A 23,835-nucleotide genomic window follows, 5' to 3' on the forward strand; every position below is an offset into this window, starting at 1 on the left:
AAGTTGCATCGAATCTCTACAAACGTATTTTGAAATTCCACAATTTTATGAGATGTTTGTCGAAACTTCAAAGGCATCTCCGAAACTGTAAAAAAACCGATTCGACACTTACAATTGCTTCGTGAAACTGAACGGTGGAAACGAGCGTGCTAGTTTTTCACAAATTAATTTTCTACTTTTTATTTGTTAATTACACCTATCACAGAATGTCGATTACAGGTCGCGGGAAAAAATGCATTAGTTCACGGTTATTGCAGAAAAGGCGGGTTTATGGATCGATTTTAGTGCACAATTATCGGAATTATTCGACGGGAAACGCACAGATGAGGAGGTACCAGTACCTGATCCGCGAGTGTCACAGAAAATTCCGCGACGTTCCTCGCAGTGCGTCTGCAACCGCGAATTTCCACATCAGGTACATTGTTCCTGTTTAAATATAACCCGCAGCCACGAAATTACTCTTAGTCGGCCACCTCCTGACAGGCTGGCCAACTTTGCGCTCTATCTTTCACGCGTCCCGACACTTTCGAAAAACGACTCTTGATCTGGCGCCACGATTCGAGAAAGCCTGCTGCTTCGGCAATTGCATTTGCCCACGGAACGGACCGAAGATTTACGACGGCCGCATTTGTTTACTCGCGAGGCGCGCCGCGGATGCAATCGAGATCTTTGTGCGGTCAATTTACATAACGCAAGAATATCATATTTTTATTATAAAGAATCATTTAATCCCGTATTCCGATGTTCTATTCGCCTTACTGTTTAATTACGAGGTTTCGCACTAAAACATACCACTTCATTTCGTCTGACGATGTGCGTAGGTGATCAATAAAATAATTTACATTGCTTTATCAATCAATCGAGCATGGTTGCTATAACATACATTAGTTTATAATGGAATGATGAAAATAATCAAGTTGGGAATAGACCATCTTTATGGTGGTCACACTCAATGTTGATCTTTTTATTAGATTAAATATAAATGGCTGTCGATATGAATTTGCTGTAGAATATTGAAATTTAGATGGAATGTTTCTAGGTTATTATAAAAGTTTGATTTCTAGTCAAGTGGACTGAAATCGTAAGAAGTAAAATTGAATGGTATTTAATTTGATCAGTAGATTGCAGACCTTAATCACAAAAGTTAAACAGAAATTCCTTCTCCCTTTTAGTAATTTGAAGAAGTTGAAAATAATACATTGATCGTCCTTGAATTCTTTTAATCTTCCTACTATTTCAACTTCACTCGTTTTCGCGATAAACACATAAGGTGTGCATTTTATTTAGTAGTCAGTTGCCCGAATTCAATGTATTTATCAGTGTTTTCTCGTTAGTCAAACAAGTGTGTTTGTGGGCAGTTTTCAAATTAGCATTGCTTAGAATGGTAGTAATAATGGTTACTAATTAATTTGCAAGGTTCTAGTCAAGTGTGAGACTGGAGTGGGTTTTTACTGTTGATGGCTTACCTTCGGCGATGGCTTTCCGATAACAATGCACTCGAATTTCGTGGAAATCCCTTCCGGCACGCTCCTGTCCTCGAATCTCTCCTTGAACGTCGGTGGGATCAGTTTCTCCTCCATTTGTACGAATTCCTCTTTTCTTCGGAAATCGCCCAGCGATCTGACGACCAACCTAGCGAAAGCCTTCGCTTTTCCGTGGATATTCACAGCTTTCACGATGTAGTTTCCTCGATCCTCAGGAATCACGGACAAAAATCGTAGCATGCCGGTCCCATCTTCTTTTTGCTCGATCTAAACATCGTGTAAAGTCCAAATGTGAGTCGTTTAGGGAAAAAATGGTGTCACTTTTGAACAATTTATTATAAAATTCTGTTGATATTTGGTTTGAAAAATTAGGAAATTGCCGGTAAGTAAAATGTTAAAAACTTGGTGAACTTTTTTATTTTTCCTTCTAATTATTAAAGCAAGGGACAATGATTGTCTGCAGGTATATCGAATATTCATAGCTAACTACCAAAATTCTGTTATTTCCAGTGATTTCGCCGCTGTCCGAGAACCATCTGAGTTCTGGTTTCGGATCGCCAACCACTGCGCAGTCAAAAATGGCGTTCTCGCCTTCGGCCACCAACGAATCCGTTGGTAGCTTCACAAACTTTGGTGGTGAACCGGTGATTAGCGTTTCTTCGACTTCCGGTTGCGTTTTGTCCAACTCGTCCGGTATAGGAACCGCTGAACAAAAATGTTTTCTTATGAAACAACAGTCAGATTATTCCACAAATTCTATGTTTTGTAACGCCTCGTCGGCATGATATTCGAATGAATGAATTTCTGGTACTCACGCGTCACTGTTAACGTGCACTGACTAGATGCTTCGCCGCCAGAGTTAATGGCGACTACTTTGTAGACACCAGCGTCGTCCAGGAAAGCTTCGTGGATCACCAAGGAGCACTTGTCGCCCTGGAACAACAGCTGGAAGTCGGCGGACTCCTTCACCGGTTGATCGTCGTGGTACCAGATCACCTGTGACAACAGATTTAGCAACTCGTAGGTAATTACTTCCGCCGAAAACAGTGCTAATATTTAGAATTATAGAAAATATCAAATATTTTGTTATACATCCGTATGGGAAAGACGGGTAAACCCATATACTTTAATTACTTGTTCTTCTACTGAAATAGAAAGCAAATGACAATAAAACATTGGTCTCTGCACAAAAACAGTTGCATATTAATAGTTGGACGCGCGCCAAGCGAACGAAGTATCCTACTCGATATACCATCATTATTAACTTTAGTATCAACAATTGAATAGGGTCAATTTTGCTGATAGGACCGTCTCACCCGGAATCACTATATACTTACTTCCGGTTCAGGTTGCCCGACAATGACGCAGTCCAGTCGGACGGACTTTCCTTCCTGGACCTGAAGGTCCTTCAAGGGCATCTGTATCTTGGGGACCACCGGTTCCATGTCACTGCAGGCGAGCTCCGAATCGCTGGTCTCTTGCGGAAGTCGTCCTTTCACCGAGACGTTGCAGGACACCGTCGCTTCGCCGGCTTCGTTCTTAGCGGTGACCATGTAGCATCCGGCATCCTTCGCGAAAGCCTCCGAGATGATCAGGCTGGTCTGGCCAGCGTCCGTTTGTATCTGAAGCGAACGAACCGCGACACCCTGAGCACTCGATTCCAGTACTTCCTTTTCCCTTCGCCAATCGCGTTGCTCTATTTCGAATTCGACGCGTGCAAGTCGCTAAAAATATCGGAGGATGCTCGCGACAGGCTCACGGAAGGAATCGTCGAAGCGAAAGGAGACGAGGAGACGCTGCACGGTGGTCGATTTTTCGAAAAAATCGGACAAAAATCCGTATTACATGAACATTTCTTTTTATTTTTTCGACCTTTAGGTCGTTGGCAACATGCTTGTGGTAAAGTTTTGGTCTCGCGAAAAATGGTATGTTATTACATTTTGACTGTTCATGGTCATCTTTAATAAAAAAAAAAAAAAACGTTTCCAACGATGAAACTTTGTTTGTCTTTTTTCGGAACTGACCTGTTTGTTTGCAAAAGCACTTTCAATAAGACAACATAATTTTTACCTTTATATTAACGGTTTCTTCGACCGGTCTTCCATCATGATACCAAGTCAACGTTGGTAATGGATTTCCTGTTGCTTTGCATTCAATTTTCACTCTCTGACCAGCCCTGCCCATTGCATTTGATAAAGGTATCAGGAAATGTGGTTTCTCCATGTTACTTCCTGCACCTGGAATTGTTAACATGAAATACCGTGTTAATATCAGAATATCCGAAAACAATAATAAACCGCCTATTTTCGAACATCAAAGCAAATTATGCACTAATGACGTTCACAGCCATTGATAAGTCGCTTTCAGTCGAAAACAGTTTTCCTAGGCTACTGTAAAATCAAACAATTTTTATGTAAAATCATCTTTAAGCACAGATTATATATATTTTCTTTAATTACTTAGATATAAATAAAGAATTGTGATAAGCGTGTAATTGTGTAATGCTTTAGAAAACTGGCCGAAACGCAGTTAAGAAAAGGTGGTAAGATTATTCAAATTCAAAAAGTGACATCATTCACGGAAGAAAGAATGTCCAGATCGTCGGAGAATTAAAGTGAAAACAATCACAAAATGTTAAAAGAGTTATCGATCAAACTGCCACAATTTATTCATGATTTATCATATAGTAAGCCATTAATGCAGCAAACACATTAATAATAATTAAGGTGGCTCGTAATTTTTGCATCCGCCATGCAACCAAAATATTCCGTTTAAGGAAAGCATTAACAAATATAAATTTATAAAATTTCATATTACGTTAACTGATTGCAAGTATCCAATATCTAATGAACAGGATACATTAAGAATATAAATTATATTATATTCTATATTTTGTATTTATAATTATGTGTTACATGCCATATATAATATTTCGTATAGTATATATAATATAATATAATAAATATAGAACGTTACACATTTATCGATAAACTTCGATATTCGTGGTCTATTTTTACATAAAGAAATAAAAAGAAAATCCTCACTTTGTACATCGAGGAAAGCCGAAGTGGAAGCATGGCCCAACCGGTTCGCTGCTTTGCACGTATAAGTAGCCTTGTCCTCGAGAAATACTTCGTCAAACTTTAACACAGCTTCACCGTTATTGTAAGTAATAATATAATCTGGAGAATTGTCGATGTTCGTGTCATTTTTATACCACTGTACTGTTGGCAGAGGGTTGCCTTCAACAATGCAATCCAATCGGTGTGAGGAGCCTTCGGTCACTACCGATGCTACTAATTCCTTTACAAAAATTGGAGGGCTCGGATGCTCTTCCGGTGCTGTTTCTAGAAATTATACAAACAACCAGTGCAAATCATTGCTTCTAATGTATTCTTTCTTCAAGAATAAGGGAATGGCTTCAGTACAGAGCCCCGGACATTTTTATTTTCTAACGCAAAGAACGGATAACAGACAGACTGTTCAAACAAACACAGTGAATCCAACAAGAATACTAAATAATAATAAATTTAAGATTAAGAGTAACAAATTTCTCGAGAATCGGAAAAATATTCAACCTCTATGTGAAATGAGGTCTGAACTTTTTCTTAAAGGAAGGTCACGTGAAAAATAAAAATATATCATTCCATTTAAAAAAACCTCAATGACCTTGAAATCTCAAAGAATATAACCTTGATCAAATTATATCATAATATTTTGTCCCTTTGAACCAACTAATGTTTTCCTCTGAAATTTTCTTCTATCACAAAAAACAAGCGAGACATTTTAGATGCTCGAGGTAGGTGAGACACCCTGTATATCACAATAGACTCACCTTTGACAGTCAACGTGGCAGAAGTTTCAGCAGAGCCAGCAATATTGAACGATCTGCAGGTGTACTTGGCGGAATCTTCGGCAAATGTTTCTTCGATCGTCAACGTGCACAAACCGTGAACGTACGTCGTCAAATAATCAGGGTTATTCAAAATGGAGATTCCGTCTTTGTACCAAACCACTTCCGGCAGGGGATGACCAACCAGGTTGCATTGGAAGGTGAATTTTTCACCTTCTTGAACAGTTGCGTCGTGTAGGGGAATCGTGAACTCTGGAGCTAATGGAGGTACGCTTTCCACTAGCACTGTTTCGTGAGATCTCTCTTGTGATTCCTCGGATACAGTTTTCGTCGCTGGGCTTGCTTCGCGCGAAAATGCTGGAACTGTTTTCTCGATTTCCGTCTAAAATTGAAAATTAATTATCAACCTGACATCTAATAAACCGATCAAAAAGAACCCGGACTCTGTCGGTTCCCTGGCGGTGATATCAAAGAAACATGGATGGCTTTGTGACCCCATTACTACCCCCCGCCCCCACCCTACCCTTTGTCGACAATGGCTTGTTACAAATTCAATTTGGTTTGGGGAGACTTTTGACCTCCTGCAGCTACACCCTTTGCCCCAAACAGATTAGGCCGACTGGATTAATACGAAATATCACCTTCTGTAAGATGTGGATTTCCTTAGTGGTGATGGCAGACGTGAATGTTTTCTGGACGAAGCTCTCATCGGTGACCTCAATTTGTTCGGTTTGCGCCGACACGGAGCACAACGGCGCGGTCGAGATCGTTTGCGCCTCCCTTTCTTCCTTGAGCTTGTTCGCTTCCGCGGTCGCTTTCTGCAACGTTTCGGCAGCAAGCTTCTCCGCGATTCTCCTCGCGTTCTCGGCTTCCTCTCTGGCCGCTGCCGCGGCCGCCATTTCGATTTTCGCAGCTTGCAACTTCTCGTCCGTTTCCAGTTTCTCTATTCGCAACTTCTCCCGGATGTCCTCCGCGTTCTCCAAGTTCCTCATCAACGTTTTCAACTCGGAGGAAACGACGGAGAACGAGTCCAGCATTTGACGATTCTCGAGTATCACATGGCTGAATTGAGGCAGCCTGTCTGTTCCTGATCCAAAATATATTTTAGAGTGATATTAAACGTGTTAAACACCGGTTATATTGGTAACAACGTGCAAATAATTCTGCTGGTTAGTGATGAATAGACTACGGATTTTATATAGTTATGACAGAAATATACATATAGATCAAGGGTGGAACGGTAAAAACTTCTAAAGAATTTAAAAATAGTATAGCAGTATTTCCAAATATAATCCATTTAAAATGCAGAAACTAAGTCTCTGGAATTACGATGATAATCGTGAGTTTACTTACCGAAAATAAGAGTCGACAGGTTTTTCAGTCTCTCAACCCTTCGTTCCTGCATCTCCTCCCCATGTTTTAGGTAGTTATCCATTTCTTGAAGAAGTTCCATCACGTCGCTCGGTATTTTCACCGCAGTCGCTTTTCTCGCGATCACCATTAACAATTTACTACCAGCTCTATTCCATTCCCTGGCTTCTTCCAAAAGAACGAAATACTCTTCGCTCAAATTCATCCGTCTTTTTGTTTCTTCGACTCTCGCCTTGAAGTTCCTCCATCGTTCTCTCAACGAAGAGACGTCGTTCGAAATTTCTGGCGTTAGATGCGTTATCGATTCCTCCGTTGTTCTCACGAAGGTCTCAATTCTTTCTTCCAGAATCTACGAATAATTTATACGTTCCTTAAATGACGAAAACCTGTTCGTTATATGTCGTCGAGACATGCCTGATACACGTCGCGGAATTATCCCCACTACCGCGGGCTATACCCCGTCAGGGGCCAAGGGGATCGACTAAATCATGCAAAAACATTTAAAAAATAAAAGGTGAATAATAGCTTGTTAAAGTACAGGACTTTAAGCTTTACAATGACTCCAGATTTATTATTGTACGACTTTTCTTTCCGAAATTACAACGGTTGAAACATCGACAATTTTACAAAAATCCGCAATGTAAAATCGATGTATAAAAATCCACGGTTCAATAAAAATTCTTACCGAGACTGTTTTCTCGAATTGCACGAAGGTGGAAGCAGCAGCTTTGGCTGCTTGAAGATTCTCCCCAATCCTAGCTTCCACGTTTTTCAGATGTTCGTTCAGATCTCGGAGTTCGCTGTGGATCCTTTCTAGATCGTCGGCGAAGATGCAGGTTCGTCGATGCTCCTCGATTTGATCAATTTTACGCTCGCAACTCGCGAAGTCGAGTAGGAGCGACCGCATGGCGCGTTCCAATTTTTCATTATCGTGGACCTGAGCCAGCGGTGGCTCCTGCTGCCGGATTCGAGCGAGCAGCTCCTGCATCTTGCCCTTTATCTGGCTTAATCTCTCGTTCGTGTATCTTTTTCTCGCGGTCAGATCGCTTGAAATGGTTTCCACGTCGATCAGATTCTTCAGGGACATCGCTCGTTCCGCCTGGGCTTCTATCTGATCGATGTCTCGTTTGAACTGGAACAAAATTTGACAGAACAATTTTGTGTTGCAGTAAGCCAAATACAAAGAATAGCATGAATTCCTGAAAGACAATTGAATAATTAAAATAATAGTAGGATATCTTACCTCCTCCATGGTCTGGCATACGGTGATCATTGAATCCAAAAGGGTTTCGTAGTTTCTAGCCGTTGTACGGAAATTCGCCTGCATCTGTTCGATTTCTGCAATCTGGTCTGCAGCAATTTGGCTTACACCTATCGTAGCATTCTTAATCAGTATAAAAACTACTAATTTTAGCATTGATTACTTTACCTTTTAAGCCCAGAAACATCATGTTCTTAATTCTAGAATTCAATTCATTCAGAGATTTGTTCAATTCCATGGGAACGATTTTCTTGATTTCTTGTAGATTTTGATAAATCGCCGATGTACTCGAAGAATAAGTCCATATTATCGGGTATAGTCGTGTGATGCATTCGTTAACCGTCTCCAATGCCTGAACATGTAAAAAATTAAACAATTATACAGGGTAACTGGTGGTACAACTGAAAAGGGGCTGATTCTACAGGGTGTTTAATTTTCTACGATCATAAAAAACAAGCAAGATATTATGTTAAGTATCAAGTATATTTTGTAATATAAGATATTTTGTTAAGTGTTAAGTATTGGATCTTACTTTTGTACTCTCTTTAAACGTTCGCTCGTACTCGATACGTTTCTCGATCAAAATTTCGCTTTTGACTGTCTTTAACTCCAATTGTTTGTTGGCAAACTTGTCTAAGATTGTTTGCACGCACAGACAAGCCCTGTGTATGTCCAGATAGGGGTCGTCGACCTAAAAGGAAATTTATTTTAGCTGTAACAACAATAATGTCACGAACAGAATATTTCCTGCAAAATACAGTATTGAAGTTAATACGAGAAAAAGATTAGATTCGTTCTGGAGGAATATGAACAAGCTGACCTTGACGGCAGCTTCTAAGAACGCTTTTCCATTTCCGGCTAGTCTCGAATAAAGGAGTTGGAGGTCGTCCCATTCTTTCTCGAGCCTTTCAACTTTCACCGCATCCAGAATGTCAACGGGTCTGGTCAGCTCGAATTCGATCGATTTGACTCGGCTCGTCAGCTCCTGAACGTCCAGGTGAAATTGCAAGTAGATGTTTCCCAATTCGATTCTTTTGGCCAGCAGGTTTCTCGTTCTGGACCAGAGGCTCGAAAGCTCCGCGGCCTTCGACTTCAACTCCAATCTCTGCGTCTCGTCCAGCCGATCTGCCACCGGACGTATCTCATGCTCGAGATGCTGAACCTCCTCGGTCCTTTGCTCGACGTCTTTCAGCAATTGACGATGCAATCGACAGAAATCCTCCGCCATTGGGACGTCGCTGCCCATGTCCTGATGGCCCTGAAGGAAAGCCTCCGGGATACTCATCAGCCATTTCCGTAGCTCGTCGTGTTTGTCCAGGAACGCGTTGACGATCCTCGATATTTCGAGGTTCTCCTTCTCGTGGGCGGTGCAACGCTCCATCAATCGAATCTTCCGATTCTCCAGCTCTTCTACCATGCGTTTTACACCCTGACCAAAGGAAGAGACAAGTGAGAAAATGATTCCACTTCAAACTAATTTTTCTTGAAAACAACGCCCTATAGGAAAGAATTTTATTCAACATTTTCAGCGTTTTTGTTATCACTTTGTACGGTCCTGAAGAAAATGATAGCACACGTGTGCTATCTTCAATTTCACGAAGACCGCTAAGAGTCTCTAAATGTACCAAACAGTATTATAATTGTTGGGACGCGGAGAGAAGGAATTTTCAAAACCGACCTCGGGACCAGGCGCTCCCCTTCCCGTGATATCAAGGAGGGCGTATCCTTCCGTCAAAGGCTTCGAGGTGACATCTTCTATGGTGGCGACTGTCTGGGCATGGAACCGAGCTAATCGCGCCGAATATGGGGGATGCTCCGTTGTCACCAGCTGAATCTCAAGCTGATCCAGTTTCGTAATGGCCTGCGCATTGTTTCACAAATTTCGTTTTACAGTACTTATGTGGTTTTAAATAATGACAATTGTTTCTACCGCAAATACATACGGATCTCGCAGAATCGAAGAATGTTATAGCCCTGTTCAACAGCGATTCATACTGATCCAAGTCGTTCACATAATCAGCGGCGGCACCGAGGATGGCATAAGCTTGTTCCGTCGCTTGTTCGCCGGCAAAGTGTCCCGATGACACTAATCGTTCGGTTGACTTCGTTATCTTAATCGACCTATCTTGAAATTCCTGCAATAGCAATAATATGTTTATAAATGTAAATTGCATTGAATTTTATAATTTTATTATTTTTATTATTTTTGTAGAATTTTGAAGCGTTTAATACCTTCGCTTCAGCTTGTAACTTTTTCAATTCGAACAGAAGCAATTCCGCGCTCGACGCGGAATCGCCGAGTTGATCGCAGCTGCTCGAGAGAGCAGCGATTCTGTCGTTCAAGATCTCTTCGAGATCACGTAGGTCGGTGGCCAGCAGAGCTAGAGCCAGGCATTGCTCCAATTGAGTCTTTCGACTACGAAATGACGTTTCAATCAATTGTCTTCTGTCGTGGAGCTCTTCCAGCCATCTTTCGACTTGTATCACGGCTGCACAACAAATCAGAGAGAAACACATTGTCAGAGAATAATTTTGAATGAGCATGTTCATCCTACGATACTCCACAAAATTAACAAAATTGTCGACCTTTGATCTTGTCTAACTACGCTGGATCCCAAAAGTATTTGAACACTAAATGTCTGATTCGCGATAAATTTTCCAACTATGTTCAAACCGTGACAATTCCGTTTAAAAAACGGTCGCACAAAAATAAATTTCGAGTAGTTTCAAAGTTAGAAGCCTATAGTTTCTTAATCCATTGTTCAGTTTAGTCCAACTATTTTTTTTTTTCATGATGTAGCATACGAGAAACTGAACGAGAAACTATAGAACACAGAAGTCATTCAAGCAATCCGTTTCGATTATATAAAGCATTAATCTATACTGGTTTCCTGATATCCTTCCAGCAAACTAGTTTCCAGGAATCGGAGAACGAGATTCATCATCATCATCTAACTGTTCGATTGCAATTATAGAAGCTCGTTATTCAGTTTTGTCTCTGTTACTCGTTGCTTCGCGTATCATCGATGCAAGGTGTCGGCGCGCGAAAGGCACACATCAATTATGTCATCGATCAAATAAAAGCGAAAGGGAACGGTCGAGATCAAGATACCGATATAGATTATAATTATCCGTTTTTCCAGCCGGCAAGATTAATTAAGTAGCAGCCGCTCACCGTGATCAGCTTCCAGTTTAATCCTCTCCGGTCTAGAGTCCAATGTGCCCTCGTTCGCGATCTCTTTAAGCCTGTCTAACAAACTCTTTCCCTCTTGCAGGGCGCCCATCAGTGCCTCCAACATGTTCTTCCGAAGATCGTGGATCTTCGACAGGAAGTTCTTCACTGCCTCGATCTCGATCGGCAGCAGTGTGTCGTTGCATGTCATCTCGAGAGCTCTCATGCTTTTTCGACACTCTTCCGCGCGGCTGAAAGAAGATACTTATTAGAATTAAGTGTGAAAGCAATAGTAGAAAGAGTTCTTTCCAAGTACCATAGTCGCCTAATGAGGGGTGGAGGAGAAGAGGGAAATTTGTAAATTTCGTTGAGTTATTTAGGAACTTTAGGAATCTTTATTACTTTAATACTTTATTTAGGAATCTTTTTCATGGCTCGTCTAATTTTGCGCATTGCACGCTTAGCATAAAGTAGTGTAGAGGTATTTCAAGCTTGTTATGGCGCATACCACTGAAACAATACGTTGCAGTCGAGAATCTGTTTCCGACGCTCCAGGAGCTCGTTCACGTCGTGCCAAGCTTGCCCTAAAGTTTCCGCCATCGCGGCGTATACTTCCGCTCTTGGCCTTTGGTTCGAAATCAGCTGATCAGCCTGCCGAAGCAGTTCCTCCACCGGGCTCTGTTTGCTCTTGTTAGAAAAAACAAATATTTCAAATTAATAATTTGATCGCCAGCTTAGCAGACGTTAAGGAAATTTGTATGAAAGTTTGCATCGTTACCTGTAATCGAAGCAGAACTTCGTCGTGTGCGCTCGAAAGTTCGGTAGCTTCTTCGACCGAGGCGCCGAGCTTTGTTAATTCCGGCTGGACTTCCAGCACTTTCAACCTGAGCCATTCCCCGCTCTGTCGGAGGACAAACAAAAATACAGAAATTACATTATATACATTTCGAAGGATTCATCGGGTCCAGAAAGGATGCTATAAAAATGGCACATACATATATAAAATTTGATCAAATTTGATGGCTTTGCTGGTCACTTTTCTATCTAACAAAATTATCATAGTGCAGATATCGACAATTTCTCGAGAATTAGGAAATTTAGTGTAGAAATACTTTCTGTGATTAAAAGATTAATTTTTATTTGACTGAAATCACAGTTAAGATCGAACATTTCATGGGTTACTGTCTGATAAAAGAAAAAATTTATAATGGATCGCCTTAACCATTTTAGTTTCAAGGTTTGGGTTTATAGTGTAGGTTCTGATTAAATCGAGTCCACTGTCTTGAAGATGTATATCGTTTTTCTTGCGACCTACTGAAAGTGGTAACTGCATATGGTATAACCTAATATTTACCGGCAATTTTCCGTCACCGACTTGTAGAACGCAATGACGCGCAGTAGAAAATGACTCCCTGATACCTTTTATGGAATCATACGCAACGATCTAAAAACGGAGTGATCATTAAGCCCAGTCGGAACATCGAAATGAGAATTTTATTCAGATCTCGAACAGCATCAGCCAAACATGACGGTGGAATTTGTAAACCTTCTTCTACAATCTATTTAGGGCAAGCTGATACATCTTGGACCTAATATCTTTCAGTAGCGTTTCCTTTGACACAGGGTTCTATTAATTGTTGACTTAAAATCGAGAAATATAGATACGTAACTATTCGATCAATCAATTCGAACAAACAATTTATAATCTTTCAACTTCCGATTTTGTTCAAACCCTAATTAGGATTTTGTAAAACTGAAATGTTCGGTAATTTTTTAATTCATTTTCAGTAATATTCTCGCATGAATTATAATGTTTGGAGTCAATCATACTTTTTTACCCGTTTACTGTTTCAAGATGAGAAATGTATTTTGAACAAATGGGGTATTAATATAATTTATGTACGCGTAAAATAATAGTAAATGTGAATATATTTTTATCCTGAAGTTGTTAAGGTTAAACTGCCATTCCTGTTTATGGAATATCTCGTGACAATTTCTTTTAGTCGAACAAGTTTAAGTGATAATGAATAGCTGATACATAGTATGCGAGGTGTCGTATAAATAATTGCTATTATGAGACATGTTTCATTGCTATTACTGACCTGTGTGATCGTTTTCACTTTCGAAAGTGGTACTACCGTGTGAGATTTAATACAACAACAAATAATAGTACTTTACGATGTGTACAATGAATTTATATAATAAACTATGAAAATTTGATCAAACGATTAACGGCAAAAGCGTAGTCATTCGTATCAAGTTTCCTGATAATTCTTATTGTCACACACATTTTTTGAAATATGGTTCAGATAACGTAACCAACCACAGACTTGTAACACGAGCAACTTTCTAACTGACATATTTTATAAAATTAAAATGTTTTGTAAAACTACACTATACTATTGTATACTGTTCTATACTAAACCATTTTTGTTGTTTGTTTAGACCCGAGAACAATCATCTATTTTTCCATGGGTACAACACATGTGTTTGCAGGAATTTGTTTAACAGTTACTCTTCGGGAACGTATCTGTTGCGTAAAAGCAGAGGTTCGTGCGATAAAAGAAGCTCAGAGAAATTTCGAAACACATGGAACAATCTTGTTCGTTGTTCCGCCAGTCTATTTCAAATCGCTCGGCGTTGACGTTAACGTAAGCGAAGATCGAGAAACCATCCGAGTAGACGTTTGTTTATCGAAACGAGCGCCAAAATATCACGCACGGAAGGATCGATTATGTCTGTGAAAGTTTGGCGATCGTTAATTTCCGCGTTTCTGATCCTGAAAATAGCTACCGACATTCGCAGTCGTGTAAACACGTCAACGGGTTAACGAACGAATCGCTCGATGGGGAAATGATCGATGAACAGTGGCATGAGTTGCACGAAAACCGGTATAAAGCTTCATTATCGATGGCTACTGGATAATTATACTCGGCGTAATAAGCTGCTAGTAACCTTGCAAGCAACTGGGCGATCGTTTTACTTGTAGGAGCATTTATCGTAGAATTCTCAGCTTGCAACAGTTTAGTAACTGTTCTTTGACGAATTACTATTGCGTTACGAAGGATCGAAACGACGACAAATATAACGAAAGATGGCGCTATCGGAAGCGTTATATTTTTAACGAGACCTGTTGCACGTAGAACGTCCGCGTTCAGTTTCCGATTTCTATTTTTAATGACGGCATCATCGCTCGCGATATCGAAGCCGTAAGGAACCGTGCGTTCCTTTTTTAATCGGTTAACAACGCTCAGCAGGCTGCCAATAAATACGAGCAGCGATTCAAATCGATTATCAATGTCGCCAGATTAAAACTCTTTCAATCACCTTGAATCGCGATAGACACGAAAGTGTCACAATTACTGCTCGTTTGTCGGATCAACGTTGCGTCTAATTAGAAATCATTGGTGTTCGCGTGCGGAAACACACTGCAGGCGATCTGTCTAATTAAACTGTTGTCGATACATTAACGTTTTGTAATTTTTCATTGTATGATAAAGAACAAATTTAAGTAAAAAATCACTAGAGGAAAACACGTGGTTCTTTAATAGAGCAGGTATGGCTCAAGTGTAAAATAAATTTTACCTGGCGGTGTAAGACTTTTGCACACTGCTGTACACACAATCGTATATTCTTGGGATCGCTGTAAAACGTTGCATTGTTGCTAACTCAGTCCGTTTGCATTACAAAGAAACGGCCTGCCGATAGGAGCAGGTGGTAGCGTGTAAGTATCGTAACGAATGGTGACCAGCCGCGAAATTTTAATGCGCGCATGCGACATTGGTACTACTTCGATGGTGACATCACATCCCTTTTTGCACACGCCAGTTTATTTGCAGCGAATCGTCGACGTGCCATTCTAAATCCTTCGTTTACGCGCGATCGCAAGAAGAATTCTATCCACTCCGCCCACGCTTTCGGTCTTTTGATCATTCAGATTCAAACGGTACGGACGCCTTCATCTTTTGGATCAAATTTCGAGAACGGTACATCTCGAGGTCACGCCTTCGTGGAAATGATGATAACGGCCTCTTGAATTAATGAATACCATTCATCTTGATTAGTCAGCCGGCACGTTTGATCTTCCTCTCGTTTTCGAACTTCTTCCACTAAATTGACTCACAAATTGAGGTTTTCTGTTTTAAATTTATAATTAGCAGCACCGTTCAACAATCAATGTTACATTGATGGAAAGGGTGTAGCCGGATAAGGAGGTCGAGAGGAATTTGCAACAGGCCATTTTTCTTTGGCTTATCCAAAGAGAATATGTTGTATCAATTTTCAACCCCACGTATCGACATGGGATTTAGTAATGGGGTTTTTCCGTAATTTCTCTTATCCTCTTCAATTGAAAATTCTGAGAAAAATCAGGCATATTTTAGCCATTAGTATGCACAACTGTGAATTTTTTCAGAATTTTTAGCTTCAAAACCGAAATTTAAAAAATAAAGGAAGTTTCGAAATGCCGATTTCTTGTAAAAGTTATAAGATATTACGTTTATATCTTTACAGTCTTAGCATCTTGTTATGATAGTCAACACATCATTTTTTCATATTTTTCAAAGTGAGGGCACAGTTAAAAAAAAAAAAATAAAAAATGTAATCAATAATCACAGCGACGGAGACTAATGCCATAACATAACAGTTTAAAAAACGCTAATAAGCTAAGACTCTTGCACAAACATTTATTAAAAAATTTCGTACAGAAGTAAGTATATTACAGTTGGTCTGTACTAATGTAGCATCTGTTCTGCGTCCAATTATCCCACCATCGCTGTCACCGGGTTAAATAACCAATTAGAAGAAGCGAAAGAGACTCCTCCAATAAATCCAATTCTAAACTGTCCATTCTAAGTGCCCGAAGAGTTAAAATTAAGATTTCACAAGCTTGGACGATCTCGGCGGCGAGAGGCCATATCCCTCTTGGTGAACGCGTTCATGCACTCTCGTCGATTGGATGTCACGCGAGAATTGCTATAATTAATACCCGATATGATAACGAACTCGAGCGTAATATAAATTCTGATATATTAATTGCTATGAAATGTGAGAGAGTATACAAAGAATTTACGACGCTGCTCCTCCTGGTTATTAACCATCCCGAGGAGAACTATCATTATATTGACCGTATGTGCCTATTACCACTTTTTTTGTTCGTCATCAAACGCCGATATAACGATTTCTGTGAAAACTGGAAGACAAACGTCAATGATATGGATCACAATAAAAAATATTGCAATTATATTATTGTTTTGCTCTTTGCCCGTTTTTTTGCAAGAAATTATTTATTATAAAATACTAAAATGGAGAGTATGACTGTATAGTGTAATTAACAATTTTAATTTGATTATTGCGATAAATATAAATTTTATACAGTAAAATGTCTAAAAGCGAAATATGATGACGTTTCAAGCCTTGAAACGAGCCCAGGCATATTGTTGTACCTTTTTTTTTTCTTTTAAATGAAATATTCTAATATCGACAATTTCTCGAGAATACGGAAATTTAGTGTCGAAATACTTTTTGGATCCACCGTATTGTCGCTGACGGATGGCAGTGGCAAGAGAGGAGACGAGATCGGTCCAGACGAAACTTTGGCAGGCTGCCAAAGATGAAAATGGAAGCATATCTCGTCTTTCTGTGATCCAACTGGCCGGGTCGACGAACCCAGGGCCCCGATCTCTTCTAGTTTCTACGCTTCCCTCTTTCCCGTTCCAGAAGGAGTTCACCATCTCCCGTCTTTCTCTTCCCGAATTTACCTTCGAGCTCGTATTTAGATTTAGAAGTGTACCCGGCTGCTCCGGAAATCCGACATCGCTTTCGTTTCGCCGACTTTTTCGAACGACCCCCGAGCGATTTACAGCGACGAGCAAAACTACGCGTATTAGATTGGTGGAAAAATAATTGCGGTTTTTTTTATTACGTTTCGCTTTATTTGCCAATTCGAGCTCAACGTTGAGCGACCGTTGCGTGCTCAACTTTTATGTCTCGTGCGACCTCTCGAGACGCGTTTCGAGGATCTGCTTCGATAATAGCCCTTGGCTCAACATTATCAGTTGCAGAAAGACATCCGAGAGGCTCTTCATCTTCGAGACTCTTGTATCTCTGACAAAGAATTTTTGAAACCAGTTATCGAGTTGTATGCTTATTAATAGTCCTCTGACCAAAGGCATTGTTAATATTACCAGCAGTTTCTGCCGCTTTGCAACCAGTTCTGAACTATAATAAGATCGCACGGTTTAGCTTTTTCTCCATTTTCATTTTCACTTATTTCCAGATTATATTTTACCTGCTCGACGAAAAATCTGAACATGCGCGACAGAATTTCTGAACAAGAAAGGCACGATTCTAAAATGATCGATGGTAGATTTCACGGATCATTGCCGATCGGTCCGCGGTATCGATCGCGATGGCAAACCGGGACATCGTTTTACCATCGTGGAAACTCTGCTTGCGATCACTATGCTATCGCTGTGTTGCTCGATAACGATTACTCGTCTTATTTCGCGCGACTGCGGTGATTTATCTTCTTCTTGGCACATCCGATTTTTCATTTCTCTGTGCGCGAAGCGGACCAGGGAGAAAGGTCGGCCTTGTTGAATGATGATTGCGCTGGATGATGAAGCTGGGGACGCGTTCCCCGTGACACTTGACATGTAGCTTGCAATTACGATTATTTAGCGGGCAGAATCAATTACTTCAGCGTAGATGTCTGATCGAAGCGACACCCCTCGATTGCCTTTTTAATATTGGGTTCGTTGCATATGAAATATCCGATATTTCATAGTGGAAATATTCTCAAGCGCTTTAATAATAAAAAAAAATTAATAATCAGTAATTGGGTCCCTTAGTCTGCCATATCTTATAGCCGCGACAAAACTATAAGACATCTGACACATTTTAGAAAGTGTTTTATTTATCAAATAATACATTTTATTTTTTATTTTACCTTATATTAATAACACGCAGTGCCACTTTCATTTTGATTTTTGATTGTTTTTTGCTTTATACATTTCCAATTTCTCGTCCACACACGCTTAGTCGAATTGTTTTTATGTTAGCAAAAGTGCTATTTTCAAAAGAAAGAAAAGTCTTGGCGCTCGACTGCGGTTGATAAGTGAGTTATAAGAATTCGAACTTTGCCTATTGTTTTTTTTTTTAATTATTTGTTATTGATGAGATTAGTGGGAAATAAGCTTTGTTATGGTGTGAGGTGTTTCCCGGCGTGTGTTCGCCGCAGAACTTTTTCGGCCGAGTTTTCGCGCGATTCGAGCGGCGATATTAAAACTCGTTTTGCGATAGTGTCTGCGCGCACGGTATCTGGATCGGGCGGCTCGTCGTGTCCGCTCGCATGCCAACGCCTTTAAGAGAAATTGCGGTGGTCCGTTGAAGAGTTCGTGTTTCCCCCTAGAACGGCTTACCGTATTTCTATACGAACTGTTACCCTTTACACCTTTGCGCAGAGTGTGCTGCGGATCATCACAAGTTTTTACAGATTTCAACTGTCCGCCGAACAATTCTTCTTTCTACCTTATTGGTAGCAATGTACAGGGTGGCCCAAATGAGAGTGAACGACGAAAAGGGTGTAGTCGAAAGTGCCTCCAAACTAAATTGGTTTTGCAATAGTCCATTCGATAGCTTATCCAAAGAAAATACTTTGTGGCAATTTTCAACCCTGTAGGGGTAGGTAAAAAGGTGAAGTAGTAGCAAATATCCATAAATGTGAGTATAAAATCGTAATGCAAAAAGTGTCATAGTTCCGAAAGAAATTCCTAGAAATTGGTGAAAAAATGGCATTCAACATCGGAAAGCTTCTTAAAGCAAAATACAATAGGTTTTTCAAAGCTGACAAATGGAAATTCTCTTTAAACCTTGAACCCCATAATCTTTCGGCGTCGGGGGAATATCGGCCATATACGAAAACATACATCTACAAGAACCAATGACAATGAAATCAGATTCCGGGGCAGACCGGAGTGAAAGTGAACACTGCAGAAACTGCAACGAGTGCAGCGATTGCACGCGAAGTCGCGCGTGTATCGGCGCGCGTGTCTCGTCTCGAGAACGATGAGTGCAACCGGTACACGCTGCTGCACCGCCATATTCGGTGTACTGAAATTGGGACGAGCCTGCGGGCACGATTCTCCGACGTAACCAGAATTTGTTGAAATGTCCTCCCCATTGTTTTTTACCAAAACTGTCGCGCACGCAACAGTCCACGTCGCGTACACGACGATTCCAGTTTTCGTACAGTAATTAGTAAACTGCGGATTATTCTTCGAAAGTTGAAAAATCTTGAAAATCTAGGTGACGCTATAGTTCAACACCGGAGACAAACTTTCGCGAAGGTCTCGCTCCTGTTACGAACTTAAGAAAGATAACATTGCGTGTCCGGGTAAAATTACTCGACCCTATCGGTGTTACGACCGTGTTTAATATTTATAAAATCATCCCCCGTTCGAGAGTAGGTTCGTCCAGACACCGAATGACGGACCAGAACGCGGCGTCCACGACGCTCAAAGAATGCAGCAGACAGTGACGACTAATTGGTAGTTTTAGTACGAAATTAGCCGATAATTTGTAAATTTCACCGGCGCTAATTAACGGGACGGCGGGGATGGTTAATTTGCAAATAGCCGAGCGTGGTGCTCGCTGTGGAACAATGAGTCATTATTTCGGTCGAAGGACCCCGAGGAAACGATTCGCCGAGACGCGCCGCGCCGCGCCGCGTGTAACCGATAATGCTGTGATGTAACTGTAACCGGTAATATACCGTGATGTAATCTGTCAAACCAGTTATATCGCTGTTATCGCGTATTCCCGTGATAAGATCGTGCGACGGCGAAGGAGGCGTCGATCACCTCTGTCCTTTGCTAAATCACGCCGCAAACGGAGAAAGATCCTGAGATTGTCGGATAACATCTCCTTACAAGCGCGCAAATCGTTCCTACGAAACAAATCGCTAAATCACAAAATGGCGAAGAGCATCATCGATACGGGGGAAGACGCGGATGAATCGCAAGCTGAAAGCGAAACGCGCGCGTGTTCCGTGTAGGTAATTGAGACGTTCTTATCGCGATCGAGCCGAGGAATTCGCTCGGTAAAACATAATAGGCGATACCAAGATTTTACAGTCGATTTTCGATCCATTCAGACGTGCCACCTTCGTGGGAAAAAAAGGTGTGTTGAAACCACTAACAATAAGGGCAGCAGGCTCCAATCCTTACACGTGTCTGTGAGCAATACGTGATTCTTAATTGCTTTTTGATTGTTTAATCATATCATTCGAAAGTAGACTTGCCTAATTATCGCAACACCCATTCGATTAGAATTTGTAAGTAGGAAAAATAAATTTTAAAGCTGTCTTAATTTCCTGAAAAAATAACCTTCAAGAAAGTGTATAATTAAGTGTATAATTTATAATTTTCCCTGTATAGTGGACCATGATAACCAAGTATTCGCAAACATCTCACGCCTATGCATTAGACTCGATTTATTATTTTCGATTATATAGTAGATTTCTACACTGCTTTACAGTGATTACGTAAATACAGTCATTTCCTACGCCTTTCTGCAAACAAGTCTCAATTACACCTCTCATTTCATCGGTCAACGACTATTTGCCTAACGTGGGTAATTTGTACACACTACCTTGTTCGTACTTCTAACATCTCAAAAAAAAAAACTGAAGCCTTTTCGTCTGATTTTAATCGAGTCACTCGTTTCCTAAAGTGGTGTATGAATACTTTTTACACCCACCCTATGAACACTTTTCTGCATTTCAATAACTTCGTCCATATTGAAACTGTTATAATTTCGCAAAAAGGAACCGTACAACAACAAACATGGACTCATTTTAAAGCTTGAAACGTCTACTCTCGGAATCCGTTGTTTATTTTTTTGTAAAATATTTGTGCACGATACAACAGGTGGAAAACTGAGGATACGATTTTTCTTAAAAATATTCTATCGATTAAAACGTTTCACATCCAGAAAAATGTAAATGTCAGTGCTTAGCAGTTAATGGTTTCCTTGTATAATTTAAAATCGATAAATAACCACCATATTCTGTTGTTATCTCTTCGAACGTATAATCCTCTAATAATTCTTGCCAGTCACGCGTGGGTGGCTGAATGCCCAAAAGGAAAGAATCCGTTGATCACAATGGATAGAGTCTACCCTACTCGATGAAGGAAAGATTGAGCAATTATGCGATGGGAAATATTATGCAATGATTATTTATAGAATGTGTTTTTATAAATATTAGATTATCACAAAGATAAGTACTACGTGTACTTAAGAAGTAAAACAACTGTAGTTTCAGTTGAGTGAATTTTATGACAACTAAAAAATCAGGAATAGTATTTCTATATGATGAATTGTGATGGATGATGAGTCTACTGTATACAGAATTAATTTGACTTTCTTTGCGAAAAATACGAAATCGTAGTTGTCACCTATGTGTGACGCTGTTAGGGAACATGTCAATATTATCTTGAACGGTTGAACCGAGAGTTAAAGTAGCAGTGTTAAAAATATTTATAAAAGACTGCACGTTACGTGTCGTATCAGCCGCAGGGTTAAAGAGTCGCGTCTTCCACGTTTCTCCAGACCTGACCCGGAAATCATGCGTGTACCCGTTGACACACATAAGTCACGCAAAGTCCTCGGCTCGTTTTTTTGCGAAATCGCGAAAGGCTGTCTGCGATTCTGGGCTACTCTGGTCGCGTTCGAGGTGATCTTTTATGGACAACCTGTCGCAATCTCGGGTCGTTCGATCTGTACGATAAAGACAACTTACGCGATTCGTAAGTGGTACAATTTCGAAAAAAAACTATTTTTTCAGCAGTACTATTTTGTCCAGTACCTTGCCACGGATGTTTGACAATCTGACAATTGGTCGGTACTATTAGCTACAACAAAATGAAATAAAACAAATAAATAAATGTTTTTGTTATGTATACGAATAATACAGAAGTAATAATGTGTTTAAAATAAATTCATTCTATCAAATGACTATTTGTTCTCTTATCTCAAGTGAAATGTGCCCGATCCTGATATTATTAATTTTTCCCATTGTTTGAGGCTTCGATACACAATGCAATATAGAAAATATGCGTGGTGTTTCAAAAAATCCTTGTCCTCAGAGGGTTAAGGGAAGCGTGAAGCTGGAACGAATTTTTTGAAACGGGTACGAGTTCGAAGATGCTTGAAGATGACTGTACCGACTGCATGGGGTCCCATCTTTCGGCCGTCCACCTTACATTTTCCTTTTTCTGTTGCGTTCGGTCCCTTCGTAGGCAGGAGTCAGTGTCGTAAGGTCGTAGGTACGATGTAGGTAGAGGCGAGGAGGAAGGATCACGCCTGCCGTCTCGTATAATACCGGTTTGTTGGATTACACGAGACCGTACGGCCGATCCATGCCACGGTAGATCCAGTTGGATCGAACCGCGGGGACCAGGCTTCGCGTGTCTGTCGCCCCGTCTGGATGCTTGTCTTTTCGATTACGCTGCTGCGATAACACGCATTAACGGCCCCGATCCGCGAGCAAATGGTAAACATTTTTGCCGTGGAAGATTTTTTCCAAATTTTATCGATCAGCGAACGATTCGCCGCAGGTATAGAATTGTTTCAATTGAAAAAGTCAACATACTTCGTTTAACCCTAACACTGTGTCGTCGACACTTGAAATTAATGTACGATTTCACACGAAATCAATGAATTCTTAATTGGGAACCTAGTTACTCGAAATACTCAATATTTTCATGCACGATTCTGCACTTTGCAATACAGCCAGAAAGTTCTTCCACCACCTCTAAAGACTATACTTTCAAGCTGGAGTAACGTTTGTCTCGTAGCTCAGCAGTTTTCAATAATTTTAGGGGAGAATTAATTCGTAATTACCGGCAGAATCTATAACTTTGTTATGTATCGGCTACAGCATAAAATAAATTTTAAAGAAAAATATAAGGTAGGTACTCGGATGCCTGGATATTAACCCAAGGATTAAAAATATATGGAATGTCTGGTTTTGACATTCATTGTGGAAACATCTAGAAACTTTATAATTTTGGTTTCAAGAAATGCGACTTGCGAGAGTGTTGCATCAGGAATCTTATGATAGGTTCACGGAACACCATTGAGATGGTGTTCAAGGGGTGTTACGCCATCCCGTGGCAAACCGCTTCAGTCTAGGTGTTTGATGTTCCTCGTTAACAACGGAATCGTCCAGGCCGCGACCAATTATTCTCGTGGCATAACGAACGCGAGATGGTTCCCCGTTCATGGTGGGTTCGCGATGGAAGGAACCGTAGCGGTTAAATTTATCCTTCGCGGAGTTTCGGAGACCTCGTTTTGCTCGATGGTTACCTAAAACGCTCACAGTTTCGAGAGGACTCGAAAATAGCTATGGACTCGAGCGACCGGCTCCCAAAATAATCTAACACCATAGATTATGGTCGCGTGTAACGCGCGTGCAGCTACGCGCCGCGCCGCGCCCTACCTGACGAATGTTGGAACGATTAAATGTCGCCGAACGCTTCCTAAACCGTGCATCATGCCTGTTGGGTATGCTCCTTTGACAATTATGCCTATATGACACAGATGTATGCCGCCAAACGCTAGTCAATTGCTGGCGTCTATGCAATCCGCCATTTTTCACAGTGAGTATAGGAAAAGTTCAAAAATTGCATTT

At 40.6% G+C, this 23,835-nt stretch overlaps 1 protein-coding gene across 1 annotated transcript in view; it reads right to left on the reverse strand.

Annotated features, from left to right (window-relative positions):
• The window catches only part of Sls (sallimus), a 197,246-nt gene that overhangs the window by 154,974 nt on the left and 18,437 nt on the right, over nucleotides 1–23,835 (reverse strand). The window contains exons 19-38 of the mRNA XM_076790970.1: nucleotides 11,920–12,042; nucleotides 11,650–11,828; nucleotides 11,145–11,392; nucleotides 10,202–10,458; nucleotides 9,913–10,104; nucleotides 9,648–9,830; nucleotides 8,790–9,398; nucleotides 8,502–8,660; nucleotides 8,138–8,321; nucleotides 7,952–8,079; nucleotides 7,394–7,840; nucleotides 6,691–7,057; nucleotides 5,979–6,424; nucleotides 5,320–5,719; nucleotides 4,529–4,831; nucleotides 3,555–3,721; nucleotides 2,822–3,106; nucleotides 2,300–2,480; nucleotides 1,975–2,189; nucleotides 1,467–1,751 (exon numbers count right to left, since the gene is read on the reverse strand). Of these exons, the coding sequence (XP_076647085.1) occupies nucleotides 1,467–1,751; nucleotides 1,975–2,189; nucleotides 2,300–2,480; nucleotides 2,822–3,106; nucleotides 3,555–3,721; nucleotides 4,529–4,831; nucleotides 5,320–5,719; nucleotides 5,979–6,424; nucleotides 6,691–7,057; nucleotides 7,394–7,840; nucleotides 7,952–8,079; nucleotides 8,138–8,321; nucleotides 8,502–8,660; nucleotides 8,790–9,398; nucleotides 9,648–9,830; nucleotides 9,913–10,104; nucleotides 10,202–10,458; nucleotides 11,145–11,392; nucleotides 11,650–11,828; nucleotides 11,920–12,042 (5,358 nt within the window). The remainder of the gene's footprint in view (nucleotides 1–1,466; nucleotides 1,752–1,974; nucleotides 2,190–2,299; nucleotides 2,481–2,821; nucleotides 3,107–3,554; nucleotides 3,722–4,528; nucleotides 4,832–5,319; nucleotides 5,720–5,978; nucleotides 6,425–6,690; nucleotides 7,058–7,393; nucleotides 7,841–7,951; nucleotides 8,080–8,137; nucleotides 8,322–8,501; nucleotides 8,661–8,789; nucleotides 9,399–9,647; nucleotides 9,831–9,912; nucleotides 10,105–10,201; nucleotides 10,459–11,144; nucleotides 11,393–11,649; nucleotides 11,829–11,919; nucleotides 12,043–23,835) is intronic.

Source organism: Halictus rubicundus, chromosome 7 (assembly GCF_050948215.1).
Source record: "Halictus rubicundus isolate RS-2024b chromosome 7, iyHalRubi1_principal, whole genome shotgun sequence".
Classification (NCBI taxonomy): Eukaryota; Metazoa; Arthropoda; class Insecta; order Hymenoptera; family Halictidae; genus Halictus; species Halictus rubicundus.